General features: G+C 36.3%; 1 protein-coding gene across 1 annotated transcript in view; it reads right to left on the bottom strand.

The window, feature by feature from the left end:
* Positions 1–11,727: 11,727 nt before the first annotated feature.
* SHPRH (SNF2 histone linker PHD RING helicase) overlaps positions 11,728–23,395 on the bottom strand; it is a 71,471-nt gene continuing 59,803 nt past the window's right edge. Inside the window, exons 25-29 of the mRNA XM_060167997.1 lie at positions 19,246–19,338; positions 18,475–18,561; positions 17,517–17,695; positions 14,942–15,022; positions 11,728–13,651 (exon numbers count right to left, since the gene is read on the bottom strand). Coding sequence (XP_060023980.1) covers positions 13,555–13,651; positions 14,942–15,022; positions 17,517–17,695; positions 18,475–18,561; positions 19,246–19,338 — 537 coding nt within the window. The 3' untranslated portion in view covers positions 11,728–13,554. The remainder of the gene's footprint in view (positions 13,652–14,941; positions 15,023–17,516; positions 17,696–18,474; positions 18,562–19,245; positions 19,339–23,395) is intronic.

Here is a 23,395-nt window from a genome sequence, read left to right as displayed (position 1 = left end):
ATATTTCTGACCAACTTAAGGTCTTCATAATTAAAAAGGAGACACACCATTGGAGAGATACTATAGGCACTGCACACACTGAGCAGCAGTACTCAAAGTGTGGTCCCTGTACCAGTAGGACCAGCATCATTTCGGAACTTATTAGAAATTATTGGACCCCACCCAAACCTACTGCATCAGAAACTTTAGGGACAGGGCCCCGCATTCTGTGTTTTAACAAGCCCTCCAGGGGATTTTAATGCAGGCTATAGTGTTATAGTTTGAGAACCAATGATATAGGACATTCCTAGCCAAAGAATAAGACAGATCAGGATACTGAACCCCTGTTAGGCCTGATGAAAATGTGGATTAAAAAATAAGACATGACTGGCACTTGTACTTTCTTCTTGGTTAATTTGATTTCTATTTAAAGTCAGAAATCTACGGATGATAAAATTAAGTTGCTTCATAGGTGAAGCAAATTTAAATAAAGGACTTGAAATGAGGAAATTTTCTGGTAGGGGGTGTATCTTCAGAAAAAATTCCTTAACAGGAATCTGGGAATGACATACTACAGAAAGTCCTCATGACATTTCTAAGTTTTACCACTGTGAGAGACTGAAGGACACCATCATATCTGCCTTTCAGAGGAAATGCCAGTTAAGTGAATCAGTTTGTCAATATCCATAAAACGGCTTTCTGGAAGTTTGATTAGGATTGCATTGAACCTATAGATCTGGTTGGAAAGAACGGACAATTTGACAATATTGTGCCTTCTTATCCACGAACATGGACTATCTCTTTATTTAGTAGGTTTTTGATTTCATTCATCAGAGTTTTGTCATTTTCTTCATATGGATTTTGTATATATTTTGTTAGATTTATACCTAAATCTGTATATATTTTATTTCCGTTCCTTGTCTTATTTCATTAGCTAGAACTTCCAGTATGATGTTGATAAGCTGTGGTGAGAGAGCATATCCTTGACTTGTTCCAGATTTTAGTAGGAAAACTTTGAGTTTCTCACCATTAAGTATGATGTTAGCTATAGGTTTTTTGTAGATATTCTTTGTCAAGTTGAGGAAACTCCCTTCAATTCCTAGTTTGTTGAGAGTTTTTATCATAAATGGGTGTTGGAATTTGTCAAATGCTTTTTAAGCATTTGATATAATCATGTGATTTTTCTTTAGCCTGTTGATGTGTTGGACTACATTACTTGATTTTTGAATGTAGAACCAGCCTTGTAAACCTTGGATGAATCCCACTTGATCTTGCGGGTAAGGATATTTTTATTCATTCAGGCTTTCAACAAGTATCTGTTGATCTTTTTACCAGGTAATGGGCTATAGAGGTAAACAAAATAAAATTTCAGCTCTTATGGAGTTGATTTTCTATTGAGGAAGATGGAGAAAATGTATAAAATGAATATATGTCAGATGGTGATAAGAGCTTAGAGAAAATAAAGCAATAAGGGGGATAGAATGACGTGGTAGAAGGGAAGGGTGCAATTTTGTGTAGAATTCTCAAGTCAGCCTCACTGATAAGCTGACATTGGAGCAGAGGCTCAAAGGAAGTGAGACAGTGGGTCATGTGAGTACCTGGGGGAACAGTCATTTCAAAGGCCCTGAGAAAGCATGCTTGAGAATGCTCCAGGTACAAGAAGCACCCTGAGGATGGAACAGGAGGATAGAGGGGCAGTGTGGGACTTGAGGACAGAGAGGTTGCAGGGGCTCAGATCGGCCGTGGCCTTCCAGCCTTCATGAGGATTAGGTTTCTCTCTGAGTTGAATAACCATGAGAGAATTTTGCACAGAGCTAGGACATTATCTGTCATATATCTTAAAATGATCACATTGGTGGCTGTGTTGGGAAAATGCTCTAGGAAGCTGTCAAATAATCCGGTTAAGAGTGAGTATGGCAGGGGCTAGGTGGCAGCTGTGGAGGTGATGAACAGTAGTTGGAGTCCAGATGTATTTTGAAGGTGGAGTGATGGATTAGATGTGAAGGATGAGAGAAGAAAAAGATCTTTGTCTTAAGTAAGGGAAAGATGGAGTGCCATTTAATGAGATACTGAAAAGAAACAGCCAGTAGCTTTATTCTTATACCATTAGTTAATGAAAATTCCAATTAACAAATTCATTTCATTTTTTGAAAGTTTTGGGAGAAGACTTTCCTTCTATAAGCTTATATTCCTTTAGTGAATATCTGTAGCCAATATCATGGACTTGAACTCTGGGGCCGGTTCTTGGTAAAGCCTCCCATTCTGCACATAGGAGAGGATAGCTTGTCCATGGTTCCCTGTAGAATAATTGCAAAGGGTGGGTGGGGATGCTAGCTTTAGTGTCTCAGTGGTGCTTATTAAAGGAGGGAGGGAAGGAGGGAGGGAGGGAAGGAGGGAGGGAAAGAGGGAGGAAGAAAGGAAGGAAGGCAGAAGGAAGGAAGGAGGTAAGGAAGGAGGGAGGGAGGATGGAAGAAAGTTAGGAACCATTTAACCCCAGCTTCTTAAAGGCAGAGGCATCAGGTCTACTTATGGCCCTCTTGAGGCAGATGAAGACTTTTCAGTGGGAAAACTAATGTCACAGAGTGATATTATATTAATGTTATGACATATTCAAATGTGTGGACAGACGCTGTCCACACCACAGGTTCAGAATGCAGTAAATTCACATTTAAAACCCTTGAAGTACGATGTATCAAAACTTACAAGATTACATCCTTTTTTCTTAGATGATTTAATTGATAGGCTTGAAGGACAATGAAGGTGAGTTCTGCCATGATGAGCTCGTGTCCATAATGATAAAGATATCGAGGGTATTTGCAAATTCTCTGTCACTGGATAGCAAATCTTTTGCTACATGGCAAAGTTAATTATACAACTACACTTCAATTGCTTTGAAATGTTTCCATTTATGTGTCCAAGGGCAGTCTTTTACTATAATACAAATATAATTCTTTCTGTGGCTCCGCGCTGGCCATTCAACATCAGATTCAAATTTAAGAGCAAAATATGACAATCTTCCAAATATCCTTGGCAAATAATATGGTCACCTAAATTTGTAATATCAGTGACACCACTTATTACACAATATTCTTAATATTACAAACCAACAGAGCTTATACTAGTGAAGTAAAAGTCAAATATATGGAATTTTCCTTTTGATACATGGTCTGTGTTATTACCATGGAAAATGATTAAGTATTTCTTGACTTATTGTTCTCAATTTTGTACCCCCCAGAGATATTTGCTTATGCCTGGGAGCATTTTTGGTTGTCATTATGGGGGTGGGGTATGCTAATAGCATCTCATGAGTAGAGGCCAGAGATACAGCTAAACATCTTATGGAGCACAGGACATTCCCCACAAGAGTTATCTAGCCCAAAATGTCAGTCAGTAATGCTAAGGTTGAGAATCCCTGACTCATGCCATTGCTCATAGCTCATTCCACAGCTCACATCACAAATGCATTCCTTTAGCTGAGCCTTACAGTTCAACCGTTCAACTCAATATTTGAGTGTCAAAGGAAGATTGGCACTATATTGCGTCTCTAGGATGGGAAGAACCCACTAGGTTGAAGTTATAAGATTTACAGTCATTAGCTGAGTTGGAAGACCATATGATTCTTTATTGGAAACTGGCAAGTGTGCCAAATTAAGGCTTTACTAAGAATATCGTGAGGGTTAACGAGTCTTTGAAAGATGATAGTCACCTTTGTTTCATGTCTAAGAACTTTATCTATGCATTTTTTTTTTTTTTTTTTTGCGGTACGCGGGCCTCTCACTGTTGTGGCCTCTCCCGTTGCAGAGCACAGGCTCCGGACGCGCAGGCTCGGTGGCCATGGTTCACGGGCCCAGCCGCTCCGCGGCATGTGGGATCTTCCCGGACTGGGGCACGAACCCGTGTCCCCTGCAACGGCAGGCGGACTCTCAACCACTGCGCCACCAGGGAAGCCCTATCTATGCATTCTTTATTCATTCCAATCCCATGGCTATCTATTCAGTTGAGTGTCGGTTACAGCTAGCTATTCGAGATGCTCCACACACACACATTTTAACTGTGGCTGCCAGATATCAATGAGATTCACAGGCCCCCAGTACAATATTCTCAACAAAATATGCCTGATATTTTGAAGACCATCTGTCTCATTTTAATCTAGAATAGGCTCTTCTAAAGCTTTTGCATGCCAAATGACTTTTTAAAAACCAAAAAAACCTTGTGCTGTGTTAAAAAATGTTTTAAAATGTTTTTATTGAGATATAATTCATATACCATAAAACCCAGCCATCTGAAGTGTACAATTCAATTTTTTAAGTATACTCACAGAATTGTGTAACTATCACTACAATCTAAGTTTAAAATATTTTCATCATGCCATAAAGAAACCTCATGCCCCTTAGCAGTCACTCCACATACCCCAGCACCCCCAGACCTAGGCAACCACTAATGTACTTTTTTGATTCTATAGATTTGACTATTCTAGACATTTCATATAAATAGGAGCATATAGTATTTTTACTACTGGTTTCTTTCACTTAGCATGTTTTCAGGATCCATCCTTTTGTAGCATGTCTCAGTACATTTTTTCTTTACTGTGTCCAAATAATATTCTATTGTAAATATATACAACATTTTGTTTATCCATGTATCATCTGACCGACATTTGTGTTGTTTCCACTTTTGTATATTGTAAATAATGCTGATAAGAACAAGTTTTAGGGTGGGGGCCCTAATTCAATATGACTTGTGTCTTTATAAGAAGAGAGACACTAGGGGTGGATGCACATGGAGGAGAGACCATGTGAGGACACCTTGATCTTCAACCTCTAGCCACCAGAACTGTGAGGATAAAATTCCTGTTGTTTAAGCCACCCAGACTGTGGTATTTTGTTATGGCAGCCCTAGATGACTAATATTCCTAGGAATGGAATTGCTGGGTCATATGGTAACTCTATGTTTAACAATTTGCAGAACTGCCAAATTATTCACATTCAAATCATTGTATGGATATATGTTTTCTTTTCAGTAAACACTTAGGAGTTGCATAGCTGGTAAGTGTATGTTTAACTTTTTAAGAAATGGACAAACTGTTTTCCAAAGTGGCTATACCATTTTACATTCCCACCAGCACTATATGAGGCTTCCAATTTTCCATTTCCTTGCCCAAAGTTGTCATTGTTTTGATTATAGTCATCCTAGTGGGTGTGAAATGATATTTCATTGTGTGTCTTTTTTTTTAATAGAGTTCATTTTTTAAAGCCATTTTAGGTTCACAGAAAAATTGAGCAGCACGTACAGTGTTCTCAGAAACCTCCCACCCATCTCCACCTACCCCCAAGTCTCCCACTATCAATATCACACATCAAAGTGGTAAATTTGTAACTTGTTACAACTGATGAACCTATTTTGTCACATCGTTATCACTCAAGGTCCATAGTTTACATTAGGGTTCACTCTTGGTGGTGTAGACTCTATACAGGTTTTGACAATAAATAGCAGCATGTATCCACCATTGTAGCCACCATACAGAATTGTTTCACTGCCCTAAAAATCCTCTGGGCTCTGCTTATTCATTCCTCTCTCCCCCTCCACCAACCTCTTCATTAGGGTTTTGATGGTTTTGATTTACATTTCCCGAGTGACTAATGCTGTTGATCATTTTTTCATGTGCTTATTGGTCACTTATCTTCCTCAGAGGGGAGATATATGTCAAAGTTTACAGACTTTCAGTTATGAGTATGTACAGTATGATGACCATAGTTAATAATATTGTATACTGAAACTTGCTGAGAATATATCTTAAGTCTTCTTACCACACATACACACAGAGTTAATTATGTGAGGTGATAGATGTGTTAATTGTCTTATTTTGGTAATCATTTCACAATGTATATGTATATCAAATCATCACATTGTATACCTTAAATATATACAATTATATTTGTCAATTATTCCTCATTAAAGCTGGAAAAAAAAAACCCCTTAAGGTTAGAATGGCTACTGTTTGTACTACCTGATAATCGTATTTGAGGGCAAACATGTTTAGTGATATTATATTGTGGCAATACAAAATATACATGATGTTTTTTGAAGTAATTTTATAGAACTCTTAGACTTCTGAAGATTTTGATGTTTTTGTTTTGAAATAAAAATATTTCTATTAAAAAAATCCTTTGCCCATTTAAAAATTGGATTATTTGTCTTTTTCTTGTTGGATATCAGTGCTTTTTAAGGTCCAGTTTGCCTCCAACTGAAAAGGAAAACGACCCACGATTTTGTCTAGTATAAGAGACACACTATAGTGTCTTATCCTGAATGGTAGTCTCCTCAGCAGGTTTCACTGTTTCTTTATATCTGGGATCCGCTGTTGCCTTGTGATTTCAGGGCAGAGGTAGCACTTTTCTTGGCAGCTGGATTCATAGGAGTCCAAAAGAAACAAACAGCTTTAGGCAATTTTCAATCAATCTTAGAGAGATAATAGTGTAACAATTCGTTCCTGATAACACAAAGAACAGATTCAAACAGCACGTCTTACAATTAAATATGAAACACACAGGAATAGTGCAGTTATAGGAGAAGTGTTATCTTATTTCTCAGTGTTTATTAGCTAGTGCTCTTTAACGGACAGGACGTTTGCAGATGTTTTAGTAACCCACACAACTCTGCTCTGGTGTGGACCGTGTTTACCAGTTATTTCAACCAATTAAATTCAGCAACCATTTACCGCACACCCAAAGAGAGGCAATGCCTGTTCTACTGAATTCACTGAATTCTTTGATAAATTTTTAAAAAGAAATAGTTGTATATTTACTAACTTTTTAGAAAAGGAAATAGCAGCCTCCCTTTTTTTTGTTATTTATTATTCACTTGGCTAAAGAGATTCTGGAACTTAACACCACGTATTCTGGGAGAAAGAAAAATCTAAAATGGAAAATACCACAGTGCTTCATCTACAAGATTTAAAAGAGCCTTAAAGTTCACTTGTACTTAAAATCTTTCAGAAACGATTTCACTATCTCCTTTGAGAACTCATTTTGTGTTTAAAATTTCCTTTCTCACGGATAATCAAAATAATGCTGGATGCTTCAGGCCTGTCCTCCTCTGCATTCAGTAGACTAGCTCCTCCCTGCTGACATCTTATAAGGATGAAATTCTTCACACTTTCTTTGCCTGATAGTCTAGTAGCTCCCATATTCACTTACACAGATGACATGTGATTGCCATATGAATGGATGGGAATAAAGGTGTTGGTGTTGATCTGATATTAAATAAGAGGAAGCTTAATTTCTCCTTTATAAATAACCCTCCACTCTGTGTAAGTTCCAATATCTTCTTTCCACATCTTAATGGATTTCCTTGCCTATCCCTAGAATGTGTACATGCCACACCAGAGGCCACTAATGAGCCAATGATACTCATAAACTGTCCTATTTTTGGGGGTGCAATCTTTATTCTTTGATGTTTAAGTCATGGCTAAACACTTTGGGGTATGTTTTCTTAGAAACATTAGGATGTTATTTAAAAGTGGTAGCATAAACCCTATCACCCATTTGTTTCCCCAAAGGTAGTGTATGAGTCGGAGTTCAACCAGAGAAACAAAACCAGGACTTATGGCAAGGTATTGGCTTACGTGACCGTGGAGGCCAGTTAGGCAAGTCCATAGGGTAGGCTATCGGGAAGGGCAGACTGGAACTCTCAGGCATGAGCTGAAACTGCTGCCCACAGATGGAATTTCTTCTTCTGGGAAGTTTCACTTCTGCTTCGAAGGCCATTCAACTGATTAAACCAAGCCTGCCCAGGTCATCCAGAATAATCTCCCTTAAAGTCAGCTGATTATGGACTTTAATCATATCTGTAAAACACTGTCACAGCAACACACAGTGTTTGATTGGATAACTGGGATTACAGCCTAGACAAAATGCCTCAAAAAACTGAGCCTCACAGGTGACAAGTATCTCTGTGGTCATAGAGCAGTCACTCTGAATATGTTTACTTTGTATTCATACGGAGATGGCTTTTGGTTTAAAGTCAGCTGTTATAAGCAACCTCAACCATTTAACTTTTTTTAAAACAAAAGTGTAAGATGCAAAATTAAATGGAACTCCTTGTTCTACAGTCTACCAGACTTGCTGTCGCTGCGTGGGTAGACTTCTTTCTACAGTGGGCCTTTGCCTATGATCAATAAAATTGTGTATATAGCAACTTACCACAAACTTGGCTAGAAAAATTTAGCCCATTCCTTGCCTTGTTCTTGATGAGGAGACATTGAAGATAATTTAAAAATAGTCTATTGTAGTTGTTCGCAAAATTTTGGTCTCAGGACCTTTATGTGCATCAAAATTATTGAGGACTCTAAAGAACTTTTGTTCATATGGGTTACGTCTTTGTCAGTTTGGGCTGCTACAGGACTCTCTCCAGGGAGCTGCAGGCTGTATACAATTTGGGGGGCTTATACTCTGAAGCTCTTTTGTTTATATGGATTATGTCTTTGTCAGTTTGGGCTGCTACAGAACTCTCTCCAGGGAGCTGCAGACTGTATACAATTTGGGGGGCTTATCCTCTGAAGCTCATCTGGGAAACCTCTTCCTCCCAAGGGCCCACTGACTCCAGGTTAGGACACTTGGGTGGGGGTCTGATAAGTACCCTTTTACGTGATGGTGAATAAACTGCTCTTCCAGTACCTAGACATACAGTTTTAAAACCAAGGAGGAAAAGAACAAAGAGGAAGGAAGGGAGAGAGAATTAAAAAGTAGTTTACTCAATCAAGATCTTGTTTTTTTTTTTTTGGTACGCGGGCCTCTCACTGTTGTGGCCTCTTCCGTTGTGGAGCACAGGCTCCGGACGCGCAGGCTCAGCGGCCATGGCTCACGGGCCCAGCCGCTCCGCGGCATGTGGGATCTTCCCGGACTGGGGCACGAACCCGTGTCCCCTGCATCGGCAGGCAGACTCTCAACCACTGCGCCACCAGGGAAGCCCTCAGTAAAGATCTTTATGGTGATGCTTGAAAGACCAAAGCCATTTAAGTAGGAAACGTGCTAATCTTTTGCTGTATGTATATGGAAAGATCATGAGTAAAAGTAATCCTCCCTTAAAAACAACTCACTGCATAAACTGGATGTCTACTTAATTGAGTCATCGTTAACAACTTGATAGGAAGGCGAAGTGCTATGTAACACGTTTACTTGTACTGTATCATGCTGGTAGACAATTCTCTGGGAAGCTGAATGAGTTCAGGGTAGAAGCGGTCACCTGCAGCATATAAGCAGTAATCTGATTATCAATTAAAAAGTGAAAAGCACTGAGGAAGTTTTAATTAAGCAATATTCCACAATGATGCTTTTAACAGTTTTATAGCTAGCTAATCATTTATAAACATTCTAATACAACAGAGCGAGATCAGGGACTAAAATACATTCCCTTTTAAAACACAGGTTTGCACTGAGCAAAGAAGACAATATTCTGTGACAGCCAAAGGAAAATATACTCAGTATGGTCAACAAACAGTAGTGTTTTCATTTTAGTTGATGGACATTTTTACAAACAGTCTGGGAAAAAAAAACTGGGTGTAGCACTCATTTGATTGGGAAGCAGGGAAACAAAGGGGCATAAGGTGCCTTTATAATTCTGAGCTCAGAATTAGGGATGTGGCAAATATACATGAAATGGTCTTGAAAGAAAATAAGCGCAGGTCATCTCAGTAGATATACCCCAAATAAATTATTAATAAAGCGAGGAGGAAGTAGTTTCTAAGGAAATCTGGGCACAGATGTTTGCTCTGTAAGACACAGAGAGTTCAGGGATCAGAACTGTGAGACGTACAAATCACGGATCTGAAAAGATCCCATGTGTTGAAAACAGGTCCTTGCTCAAAACTGCTCCTTGAATAGGCTCTATCAAGGATGTGGAACATAAGAGCAGGTTTATTAGGAGACAAAGATACCAAAGGGGTTTGGAGAGGGAGTTCTTTAAGTAAAGGCTGAAGGTGTGGAATATCTGAAAGGCAGAAAGCAAAAGTTACCTAATAATTTAATAATAATAATAGTCACCCATACAAAGAATCATTACACAGATAATGGAGGTTAAATTTTATTTCTATTTTGCAAGTAAAAAGCATATGCTGTAGTACAAAGGATTTGGTTTCAATATAGCAAAGTCAGTTTTAATGGACAAAATCAGTCTTGAGAGTCACTGATATTAAATAACGGAATAGGGTTAAGGGATGGTATGGGAACTTCAAAGACAAGGTATGCAGGTCTCTGAAAGGCTGACTGAAGGAATGGGAAAGCTGGAGATGCCAACTTTGGTCCCAGCCAACTTCTCCTGCTATTTTCTGTACGTGATACTGTCTGTTATTCAACTCAGAGGCAACACCATATACCCACTGTGAGAACTGAATTCCCTTTGGGGTTATCAATTACTCACACAGCCTTCCTCTAAAGGAAGGCTTGCAAGTGGTTCATATTCAAGCCTTACGTGTGATAGTGTTTATATCACATTCACAATGTAACAGAAGTACATGGAAATTCTTGTAAATTATATAAAATATAGAGTTGATTGATCCCACTTTGAAGAAGCATCACTGAGGATTAGATTTCCTTTATCAGAGTAGACAGGTTTAAAACAAATTGCTTGTACTGTACCGTTTTAATAACATTTCATTTTTATATTGATATGTCAGTTAGAAATTAAGAAATGGCATATAATTGTGAGATTTCGTTTAAATTCTAGAAAAACTGAAAGATACTTTTTATTCAGCTCAACTAAGGCTGAGGTCTTCTAGCACAGGTGATTTTTGCATTTCTCGAAGATTATCCTGTAGTTTAATAAACATAAATAACTCAAGCACACTAAATCTTGGGAGGACTAGTAAACGAGAGCAGATTTAAAAGACATAATTTCTTCCTTTGTCTACTTAACAAGGTAACTTGAGTTGATTAATCTTGCATTATTAAATTCAAATCCTAAATATTTTGACAAGTATTGTTAAGTCTGATAATTGTTTATAAAGAATTTGTCGTTATATGTTGAATTATCAATGTAGAGAGTTTTCAGTTTGTTGTTATTAATATGATATGAAAGGGACCAATCCCTAATACTGTATCCCTAAAACATGGGCCATTCTACTGAGATCACATACAGAGAGAAAAGTTGAAGCTGCAATAGACATAGTAAAGCTACCTGGGTTTGAAGCAAAAGACTAAGGAATTAGGTATATGCATTTCACATTGTCTATAAATAAGTCTTTTCAGTCCTAGTAAGCTCACTTCGATTCTTTAAACAGAGATGCGGCCCCAGATCCAAAGGCATTTCAGCTAAGGACTCCAACTACCTCATTTTTTTTTTCTCACTGGTTCATTAATAAAGCACCCATTTAAGAACAACTATTTATAAGGATAGTGATATTTCAGAGAATATAAAATGATGGAAGGAGGAAACAAAGAAGTCCTTTGCTTGCAGCCAAGATGTGGGGACGAGATCTGAATTTGTTCTGAACAATCATTTGGGAGAAGTGTCACAACAGTTTTGAAGAAATAATAAATGTCTATAAAATATAGGATTCTGTGGTATAAACAATTTTGACACCTTTTGTCGAGAGACCAAAACAAACAAAAAACAATCCCCCCCAAAAAACAAAAACAAAACAAAACCCCCAAAACCACGCAGTATGTTCTATGGATCAGAAATTAAATAAATCCCCAAATTTCAATTTACACTAAAATATTTATTTAATTGATAATATTTTACAGAAATAAATAAGAGCAGGTTTTCTCTAATACAGATAGGTATATTTATATATTTATATTTCTTTTTTTTTTACAAAATTAAAGCATATCAAATTGTTTTCCCTAAAACTGTAGCGCAGAAAGGAATACTAGGAAACAAACAAAAAGAAATACTGAAATATGTTCATCATTAAATTATAACCATGGGCCTTCTGAATCTCAACAAGGTATATGATTTAGAGAAAGAACATGAGATTTGCAGTCAGGGGACCTTGGCTCCACTGTTTACTTGCTGTGTGTCATAGGCACATTTCTCAGTATTTCTGAATCTCAGTTCTCTACCTTTCAAACAGGAATGATATTAATTATATCAACTTCACAGGACTGTTGGGCAAATTAAGCACGTGAATGTATAGGAAAGCTCTTTATAACATGTAAAGAGCTACAAAAATAATAGTTCTGTTTAATAGTTCATATAAAAGAATCAATGCATATCTTCCTTCAACTGAAGAAAATAAGCACCAAAAATGTGTGTGTGTTTTCTTCAGTTGAATTATGTCACCCTATAAACCAGAATAAGAAAATGCACCTTAACTAAGCACCAAAGCCTCTAGGACAAATGTGATCCAGGGTATATTTCTATTACAGTTTTCTGGGCAACTAAGTAGGAGCTAATGAGTCCTGAGGGTCATTTAAAACTCTGAAGGCTCAAAGAAAACAAATCAAGAACATCTGTATTACATCAAACGGCTAGGATACAACAAGCTACTCCTTATTTAGCAATTTCAAAGTCCATTAATTCTTCACAGAAGAAGAAACACTAGGTTATTATCACTTGCAATTATTTGCTTATGTGAATATGACATTCTCTTGCTCCAAAGATCAAATACTAGTCCTTGAGGAAAGTTCTAGTGAAATGAAATAACAAATCCTATCATAAATTTAGATATTAATGATTAAAAGTCTAGTTACACGAGAACATGGGAAAGGAAAAGAACCCAGGACATTAGTATAATAACGATAAAAAAACCCCTGCCATATTATAATGATAAGAATTGAAATGATAAACATTGCAATATTTACAGATACATCAATCTTAAAACATGTAAAAACTCAATAAGACAAATTAAAAGTAGAGAAAGCAGTTTAGATAATTTTAAGGAAAGTAAACATTAATACACTTAGAAAGGCTAAAGTTAACTGCTTACACTGATAATACTTAACATAGAATAGAAATACTTAAAGTGTGCAGTGTTTTGATTTTTAGTGGCAAGATACAGAGAAAAGAAATAATTGCCTAATATTAACTTATTGTTAGGAGTTGCATTACTCTAAAGTTACTATTTATGGAGTTACAGTCTACATCTACTCAAAGAATTAGGAGCTAACATAATTCACCATCTTTTAAAAATATCACTAATAAGATATTGGTGAATCATGTGCTAAAGATACTGAAGGCTCTTTCAAAGATGAGATCTAGTTGGTAGAGTATACCAGGTCATGTACAACGAGACTAGTTGACTTACCCTGTTATTCTAACTCATTTTAAGACTGATCTTACCAAAAGAAAAGTACACATTACCTCTCTTAATTCCCTCAGATAGAGGTACTCTTTGGAACAAAAACAAATATTTTATTGGGAGTGTAGAATTAAAAATCTTTATAGCTATTGTGGAAACAGTATATTGGAAATGACTCAATAACTACTAGCACACTGTACAACTGAAAAAGAAATAAATTCATTCAACTAAGAACACTGTTTACTGACATCTACTGGATTGTTTAACTTATAACTTTATTCTTTAAACTATGAAAAATTTAAAACACATTAAAGTCTGTGGACTGAATCAAGTGTACTTCATTCAAGGTCTTCAGTTTCTTTGGTAAATAGGTCTGCCAGATCAGCCACGGTCAAGACAGAGGCCTCGGAATGTTTCGCTGATGGGCTTGTGTGACTGCAGGATTTTGCAAGTGAGCAGAATCAGAAAGAAACCCCAAGGAATAAATTATTCTATTTGTCTTTATAATAATAATATAAGACATAATAGTACATAATATTATATTCTTATATAAGAACATATTTGTTCTAAGTTTTTGTAATTGAGTTATAGGAAACTCCTCGAAGAAAGTAGGCAATGGGATCATTATTACAACTTCTTAAAATTAGTGAAGATTTCTATATACCATTTTCAAACTTGGTCATAAAATGTCTTTCTCTGCACAATTAATAAAACAAAGAAACAAAACCCCTGCCAGCTAGTACTAAAGCTCTCACCTTACAACTTACCTTCTTAGTATCTGAAGTTAATTTGTTTCAAGAAAAATTCAACAGCTCTTTTAATTGCTGTTTTGAGGCAGCTTATATATAAGCACTGAATTCTGTGACATAGGGAAACACCACTAACAAAAAGCCTTCATGTTTGAGGCAAAAAGCTCTTGTGGTAGCCTTTCTTTCCCAGACCCCCAATGAAAGAGAATTTCTGGTTTCCAATGGCTTCTTTGCTATGCAAAGTACCTCTGTGGAAACAATCCCTTCTAAGACAATCATCTCTTCTGAGTGTATCTTCCAATCATACCTATCTCACAAGGATTCAGTTAGGTATTAGTTTATGTTTCAAAATGACTTTAAAGAAAATTAATTAGGAAATAAATGTTAGGAAGTTTTATGATTCCAAACTTAAGTTTTCAAAATTAAGGCTGTTCTGGTCTCTCTGCTTCTGTTCTGCCTTTGAAATTAATGCCACAATTACCGGCCTAGTTTTAAGTCCAGACCTTTCTACCTGCATGTGACTAACCAGTGTGATGTATCAAGCAGCACTCTAAATTTCATGTTACAGCTATCAGACTAAAGCTTTTAGGTTGGACATAAAGATAGATTTCATTTAAAAAGTAATCCAGTGGCAAAGAAATGTACGATAGTTCCTCCCTCCACCCCCTGCCCCAATACACATGGGTGATTTAAAGTATACTAGCTCTGAACTGAAGTTTCTTTAATAGTAGGACAGTTTAAATATTTTTATATATTACAATCCCTATTAATAAACTAAGTCAAATATAGAATGCCCAAAGTACTAACCGGGAAATTTTGGAGAGGTAAAATGCCATACCATGCTTTTAAAAAGTATTTGCACTTATATCTTTTGGTTGACTAAGTGGTCATCTAGGTGAAGAAGTTCTACACACCTATACAACCTTTTATGAACAGGAAAACTTCTCCTGTCCACTTGAAGTAAACTGTTACGTACCTCCTCTCGGCGGTTTTCAGCATCGCTTGCATTCTCTCTTCTATTGTCGCTTTAATTAAGAATCTGTGTACAATAGTGGGTCTAGAAGGTACATAACAATTATAAGTTTAAAAACACCTTAAAACAAATTAGAACAAACAAACTTCATACATTATATGTTATATTCGTCAGTCAGTTGGTATCTACCATGGCAGGGACTAAACCAGGTGGCGGGGGCAATGGTCAACAGTGAATACAACAAATGATTTAATCTGAGTGAACAAGTATCTATTGAGGGGAGACACATAAAATAAGATATTTTCAGGTGCAGACAATGACATGAGGAGGGTGACACTTGACTTGAAGCATGACTGATGGGGATGAGACAGCTAGTAAGAAAAGGAGGAGTGGAAGGGGCTTCCAGGTAGAAGCAGCAGCAAATAAATGCAAAGTCCTGGGAAGAGAACATGCTTGGCAAAAGCTTAAAATGTCTGAGGGGCAGAAAGAAGGCTAGCATGGCCAAAGCATATTGTAAACCAAGGGCAGGGAGGTCAAATCACATAGGGTCTTGTAGGGCATGGCAAAAATTTGGATTCTTGCCATCAGTGGGTTTAATGCATAATTTGAATTATTCTTGGTTATACTTTAGAAGTCCTTTTGGCTGCTGTGTGGAGGACGGACTTTTAGGCAGAAAGTGGAGGCAGAGATGGCAGGTATCTGCATGACTTTCTTTTTTATCTCATTTCACATTTCTTTGTTCGGCTGTTACCTTCTTCATAAGAACCTCCATGCCTTCCTGCCCAGCTGCCTGCACTCTTAATCCTCTTTTCCTTGCTCCTAGCATAGTATATATTTCACTTATTATGTTTATTGTTTACCATTTGTCTCTCTACCAACCCCCTACAACTAGAGTTTAAGCCCTGTGAGGGCATCTCAAGTACTTAGAACAGTGCTTGGCACACAGGAGGAGCTCAATAAAATCTTACTGAATGAACTATGTGGGTATTGATGTAGGTAGACTGTTCAAGCTGGTGATGGAAAGATGAGGCACTTCTAATCTGACTGTATCTGTTTTCTCTGAATGAGGCAAGATCATCCTCAAAGGGGAGGAAGATACAGGAGACTTAAGAGAGTCTCCTCAGAAAGTAGAAAAATCTATTTACTAGGGAAGCATAGTAGGATTGTAAAACAGTGTTGAGTGGCCTTTTTAGACTTGTGGCGTTACATCTGGGATGAGTCCACTGTATGCTTTAGAAGATAATGATAAGAACTCAATGTTTAAAGATATAACACAAAACCAAAAAGTAAAAAAACCAATGCCCTGCTCCCCCCACCCCACCGCCAAAAACCCAAACCAAACAAAAAGCAGTAACCCAATAAGACAGAAGTACGTTTCAAATGCTACTTGGTAGTAATTTAGAACAAGCTTGCATTTATTACAATTATATTATTTTGCCATATTTTGCCTGATGAACACGTCTCTTTCTTGCTTGAGGTTAAAAGTCATCATTTGCTCTCCCAGCCACTGCTTACAAAGCAGGCCACCTTTCTGAGGACGGCATACAAGACCTCGTCTCCGGCCACTCCTCTCCACATACTTTATACTCCAGCAATTTCACTTCTTAGGGTCCCTAGAAATATCATGTTATTTATTTCCTCTGTGTTTCTGCACAGGCAACTCTGGCTGTGTGAGCACGCTTTTCTAGCCCAACTTTGGAATAATTATTCCTTTAAGAGTCAGTCTAATGAAGCCTTTCCTGACTCTCTAGGGCACAAGAGATCACTCCCTTCTTTTGTTACCACAGTACTTCTATTATATTTTCTCACACTCTACTATAATATGTTAAATCATGTTTCCTGTACCACATAGTGATCTCCTTGGGGAAACAAATGATGTCTTATGCAATCTGCATCTTCAGGATCTAGCATAACACCTGACATATGGTAAGTATTCAATCAATATTGATTTCATGAGTGCTTAGTATGGATGCATTTAAAAAAAAAATTCAAAGCATCTAACATCCAGGAGGTAATACATCTGAGAGACCTTATAAAGGATAATTGTCCATTCTGACATTTGAATAAAAGTAGTACATGCTACATAATATCTACTATTAGGATTACTTTGCGCCTTAAGCTTAACGAATTGTCTCTTAGAGTGGACCTGAAAGGCTGTATTTTCCTAAGGGGAAGAATTTATAAAAGAGCTGTTTGTTTTCACTCATGTACGAAATATACCTTCTTTTAAATACAGGCTACTTTAGCCAATCAAAAGTCATTTCTTCTCAAAGTTATGATACATGCCTTCAACTTAGTAGTTGTCTTAAGTATTTTAAGAAGCTGTTTTGATGAAATGATCAGGGTAGTTTCTAAAGGAGGAGACAAAAATCTGGGAGAATTTGGGGTTTGCTGCTTGGAGGACGGAGGGTTGCAAATCTCAAAATGTCTCTGGTCATCTAATAACACTTGAAAATTTAATACATAAGGAAGTAACTAAAAATGAATAGGTTATGATGAACATAAATGAAGAGTTTAAATGCTGATCTGTATCTTAGAAACTGGAGCAAATATTACTGATGTTAACTTTAGCCCTTACTTTGTTTGTCCAATCCGGTGCACCCTTCCTATGGCCTGAAGCTCATGGGCAGGGTTCAATATGGGCTCCACCAAGAGAACATGAGTTGCTTCGATGATAGTTAATCCATTAGAACCTGTGTGCAGGGGCAGCAGCAAAATATTGATTTGGGGATCATGTTTAAATGCTGAAAGGTTCTCCTAAAAAAGAAAGGTACGTTTAAATTTTAGCTGGATAGTTAAAAATAAGAGCAGTATATTATAGGTAGCTCATGTTAAAATGCCTAACGGTACCCAGGTCATTGTGAAATGTAGTGACTAAGAAAATTAAATGTAAAATTACCAATTTTAGAAAACATAAACTTATTGCTTGACTTTATGAAAAAAAGTGTCACATAACCTCTCTTGTTCTTTATGATATATAATGGAATCACAAGATACATGTATGTGATGTATGCAAATTAAACTATATGAGCTTAGAGGAAAAAAAGTGAGAGAAAGAATGCAAGAATGAGTGTGAGGTAAGAGACATGAATCTACTAAATTTACTCTTGGTGGTTTTTTTGGTGTTTGTCACTTAGGTGTGCACCTGTCATTGTGCTGAGTGTGATGTAAGCATAGTTTAACCATACGCAGTTTGCCTAATGCAGTGACTTTAGAGCTTAATCCCAGGGGCAATGAGGCCTCTGTCCATTCAAAAGGTGCGTCATAGGCCATCTCTTCCTATATTAAAGAAACAGACCTCAAATCAGAAGATCTTTAAATATGGTTTGCTATGGGTATAACTGAATAGATGGAAAATAAATGCAATTTCTTTACTTTGCCTTTAAATGTTAATTTTATAGTTAATCAAGAACTCAAACCATGTTTTTGTGGTTTATACGACACAAGACAATAAATGCAAGTAAGCTAGTTAAGAGCAGTTTCAATTTGCAACTGAATCCACTCCAAAAAAACATAAGTAAAGTCTTTTGACATACCTGAAATGTCTTAACACGACTGATCTGTGCAAATTCCATGTTGTTATCAGTGAGAGCTTTTGAAATAATGTCTAATACATCTTGCCACTAAGAACACATAAAATAATAGGAAAATAAATATTTACAAACAGCTTTCATATAACAAAAATTTGAAAAGTGACTTAACCAAAATATCCTTTATACCTCAGAATTAAGTAAACAAAACCAAAATCTTCAAGTATAATACCATTAATATATTTTGTTCTATCCTGAAAGATTTTTTTGTATCAAATGCTGGTTAAAGATAGGGTAAAAAAAATGAGCGTCTTCAGTAAATGAATTATGATAAACATAAACAACAGAAAACAAATTACAGAGTGCTTAATGGATGTGGTTAGTTATCTCCCAAAAATGAAAACTAGAAGCTTTACTCAGTACCTTTTATTCAATAGGTTATTTTAATTTTCTTTGCCTTAACCAAGTTCATCCATGAAATGACTTTCAAGGTTAGAGATTCCAATTTAAAAATAATATAAGAAAATCCCTAAGTAAGATTAATATAAAAACATGAAATGTAGCTATAGGAATTGCCTTGTGAAGCATCATCAAATTTCTCTAAAAATAATTCTATCCAATGGACACAGAAAAAAAATCTAACATGGAGAAATCTATCAGTAATTCTAAATCTCAATTACATTTTGGCAAACATTAACAATTATTTCTCAAATAAAAACTCATTTGAAACAGAAAGCCTCTCCGAGTTAACAATGAGGATGAAAATGTTGATTGTACCGTTGAGAAAACAAGTGCTTTAGCCCCTGGATCTCTCAGCTGGATTCTCATCAGAGTTCTGACCACAGCTTCCACTTTTGTAGAATGGCTGCCCTTTGAACACAAAGAAGAAAACACATTATTACCAAATAAAATCCAGTTAACAGTGGAATGGAAAACTAACATAAAACACTTATTATCAAAACTATATGATAGGAACGTGTGTGTTCATCCTTTTTCATTTTGTATCTGCTGGAGATTTCCTGTAGCCTCAAACTGTACGAGATACGGATTTACACCCTGAGAGAATCAAATATAAAAACGCACACCAGAAAGTCATACAGTGATATGACCCTAAGATAAGATTTTTTAGTTAAGTGGCTGGGTTTTGTAGTTACAAAATTTTGTTACTTTAGATAAGCAGAATTTATATTAAAAACACTCTTCATTTCAGATATTATGGCATTGAAAATGTTCAGAATATAATGAATCAAAACTCCAAAGTAAGCAAATAGTAAAGAATCTAACCTACAAAGAATCCTTTCTTACAAGGGCACTACAATGACAGAGGTACAAATGACGTCCACTTGGACGGAAGCAGATTTATACAAAGCTAGATAAACACTGAAAGAGTGCTTTTTGTATTTTTCCATGACCATTTCCAGGATAAGAGTATGAAAATGAGAAAAAGTGAAGAAATAAGAAAATGAAGAAATAAGGCAAGTGCTTTTGTAGCCTTCATTGAGAAAGTCTTCCTCCTGGAATGCTCTGGGAGATGGTACGACAGGGAGATCAAGGGCATGAGATTTTGAGTGAGATAAATCGAAATTCAACTGCCAGTACTGCAACTCCTTAGCTATATAGATTCCAACTTTCCTAAGCCTTAGTTTTCTTATCTGTCAAGCAGGGATGATAATTACATCTATTTCCAAAGGTTGCTGTGATGGTTAAATGAGAAAACGAATACAAAGCGCTTGGCCCAATAGTTGGCAAACAGTAGATACCCAATAACTTACTATCTTTCAGAGACATTAAATATGAGCACAACAATGACAGAGATTATCCTACAAGGGGGGCAAATCTAACCAAAAAGAAGTAAAAATATTCCCATACTACTCTTCTCCTCAAATCACACCCCCTTACTACTTTTACACAAAGAGACACTCAAAGGTAGAAATATAAACAAAACAAGGAAGAAGGCTTTACTAATTTTAAAGTTACCAACAAAGAATTATGGGAGAAATTAAAAAATTCTCGTATTAAAATCCTGGATCTACATTTATTTCTCTGGATATGCAGACTTTCAATTATACTTGCAAGGTTAAAAAGTATAAGGGACCTACTTCAATCTAAAAATTATCTTAAATAAGAGCAAAATTATCTCAAATAAGAGAAAACAGGAAATTAGCATAATGTGATCATTTAGTAGTTTAGACAGAAACTTCCATGTTCCTTGCAAGGTCTCATTTTCAAAGATATCTTCAAGTGAAATACCAGGATAACTATGAATGCTTCTATCAATTAAGCTGCTTCTTATAAAAATTTCAAAAGAAAACAGAATAGTCTTTTATAAGCAACATTGCAAACCGGAGTACTAACTCTATGAAGGAAAAGACTAGAATATTCTCTTTTATCAAAATTTGGCCAATTCAGTGGTAGCTCTCAGTGATCCCTTCCAAATGCTACAATTCTGAACCATTTGGTCCCAGTCCAGTTACTTCCTACTATGAAAGAAGAACAATAAGGAAGTCTGGAAATCCAAAGCTCTGCTTGGCAGAAAGCTACATGGGGAGTGAGATGGCCTTAATACCCTTTTCTTCCAGATGGACAGAAAGTGGCTATTGAGAATGAGAAAACTGAAGAAAGAAGAGGGTGGCTCATATATATCTGTGTTCCTTGGTTTGAGCAAGCATGCCTTACACAATTTTTGAAAACAAAGCCAAAATGCATAATCCTTATGTTAGACCAATGTGTTAAAGCAGTTTCTCCCAAAGATTTCACATTTTAGACTACTTGAAGACATTTAAATTATCATAAATTATCATTACAAATGTTGCTTCAAGTTCCAAGATGCTGTGTTGAAAATACACTGCCTTTGTGAGTCTATTTTAATAAAAATTCATAATATGTTGCTAAATGAAAAGTTAATGCCCTAGACAGTGAGGGATTACCAATCTAAAAAGCATTACTGATCTTTCTAAAAAGAATGGCAGTATAATGTAGGAGAAAACCTGAACAGAAGTTAAATAAGGATCTGGTTTCTGTCCGATTTGCTACATACAGCACAAACACTTTTTGGATAAATTCTGTTTTGGCCGCCCACACGGCATGTGGGATCTTAGTTCCCTGACCAGGGATCCAACTCATCCAACCCGTGCCCCCTGCGGTGGAAGCACGGAGTCTTAACCACTGGACTGCCAGGAAAGTCCTTGGATAACTTACTAAAAATTACAAAAAAGCAATGTATGTTCATTGGACAACTAAGTTAATAGAAGTTTAGGATTAGAAAATTTAAGTCTATTATTTTATGCCCTACTCTCTCTAAACACCACTAAGAATTTGGCATTTATTCTGTTAGACCTTCTTGTGCATTTTAGAAGCCTCTATAAAAATGCACACACACCCCACAAATATTTTTAAATGTGTTTTATAACATGGCCTTTATATTTAACATTGTATCTTGGCAATCTTAACCATGTAGGACCTTTATATATACCTCACCTCAATGGCTGCACAATATTTAGGATACAACAATTTATTAAATATTTGTTTATTAATATATATTTAGGTTGATTTCATTCTTTTTTGTTCTTACAAATAATACTTCAGTGACTATGCTTATACTTATACCCTTGGGTACCCGTGCACATATTTTTGTTGGAAAGGCATATACTGTGGAACTGTTGGTCAAAAGTTAAAGAAAAACTGGTTTGTAGGACCTCTCATATACTGTACATGTTAAATTTATGTTGTAAATATTTTCCTAACTTTCTATATGTAGTTCACATTTAATTGTATTAAATGCAGTAATGTAAGCAAAAGTGCTGTATTATATTAGCTTTGGTAACTCACAAATGCTTGATGAATGATATGTGGATTTAAAAACTAAGTATTCTTTTTTTTTTAATTAATTAATTTATTTATTCATTTATTTTTGGCTGCTTTGGGTCTTCATTGCTGTGCGCTGACTTTCTATAGTTGCAGCGAGCCGGGGGCTACTCTTCGTTGCTCTGCATCATGTGGGATCTTCCCGGACCAGGGCTCGAACCCGTGTCCCCTGCATTGGCAGGCAGATTCTCAACCACCGCGCCATCAGGGAAGCCCAAAACTAAGTATTCTTTGACTTTACTACTTTATTAGGCTTTTCTGTGTTTGTTTGACATTTAAATTTGTCTTTCATAAGGGAAAGATGAGAGATTTTATTTAGAGAAGAATAGCTTTTTCCTCAATTAATTGCCCTGTCATGATTCTATCTAGTATGATTTCATATGATATTATATCATATCTCAGAGTACAGTATATTCCTGTCATTTATCAGTTGATATTTGTTTGAAAACAAGGACCAAATGGCATTTACTTTTATATCACCTAGAGCCTAGCATGGTCCTTTGTAAATAGTATACACTTAACCAGTTTACTTAATGTAAAAATTTTTAATATGTATGTTTAGGCTTCTCAATCCCAAACACACCTGAGTAAAACAATGAATAAACAAAATAAAAATAAAAGCGGGTTAGAATACAATTAAAAACTCTCAACATATTTTTTTGGTCATTCAGAATGATTAACAACAGGCAAATCAAATCTTGCAATTAATCTCTTTTATAATTGAGATTATAAAATTATAAAAGCTAGAGAGACTCAGACAAGAGCAGGCTTGAAAGACGAGCAGATTTAATCTAACACAAAGCAGACCTGAGGTGGTTTTTGGATTAGTACTGTGTAATGAAATCACTGGAACATTAATCTTGCAATTAATCTTTTATAATTGAGATTATAAAATTATAAAAGCTAGAGAGACTCAGACAAGAGCAGTCTTGAAAGATGAGCAGATTTAATCTAACACAAAGCAGACCTGAGGTGGTTTTTGGATTAGTACTGTGTAATGAAATCACTGGAACTGGTCTAAAAAGAAGCTTCCAGTTGGAGGGTGGTGCTCTCTCATTCTGGT

The sequence above is a fragment of the Lagenorhynchus albirostris genome, chromosome 12 (genome assembly GCF_949774975.1).
Source record: "Lagenorhynchus albirostris chromosome 12, mLagAlb1.1, whole genome shotgun sequence".
Lineage (NCBI taxonomy): Eukaryota > Metazoa > Chordata > Mammalia > Artiodactyla > Delphinidae > Lagenorhynchus > Lagenorhynchus albirostris.
This window is presented reverse-complemented; position numbering and strand designations above follow the sequence as displayed.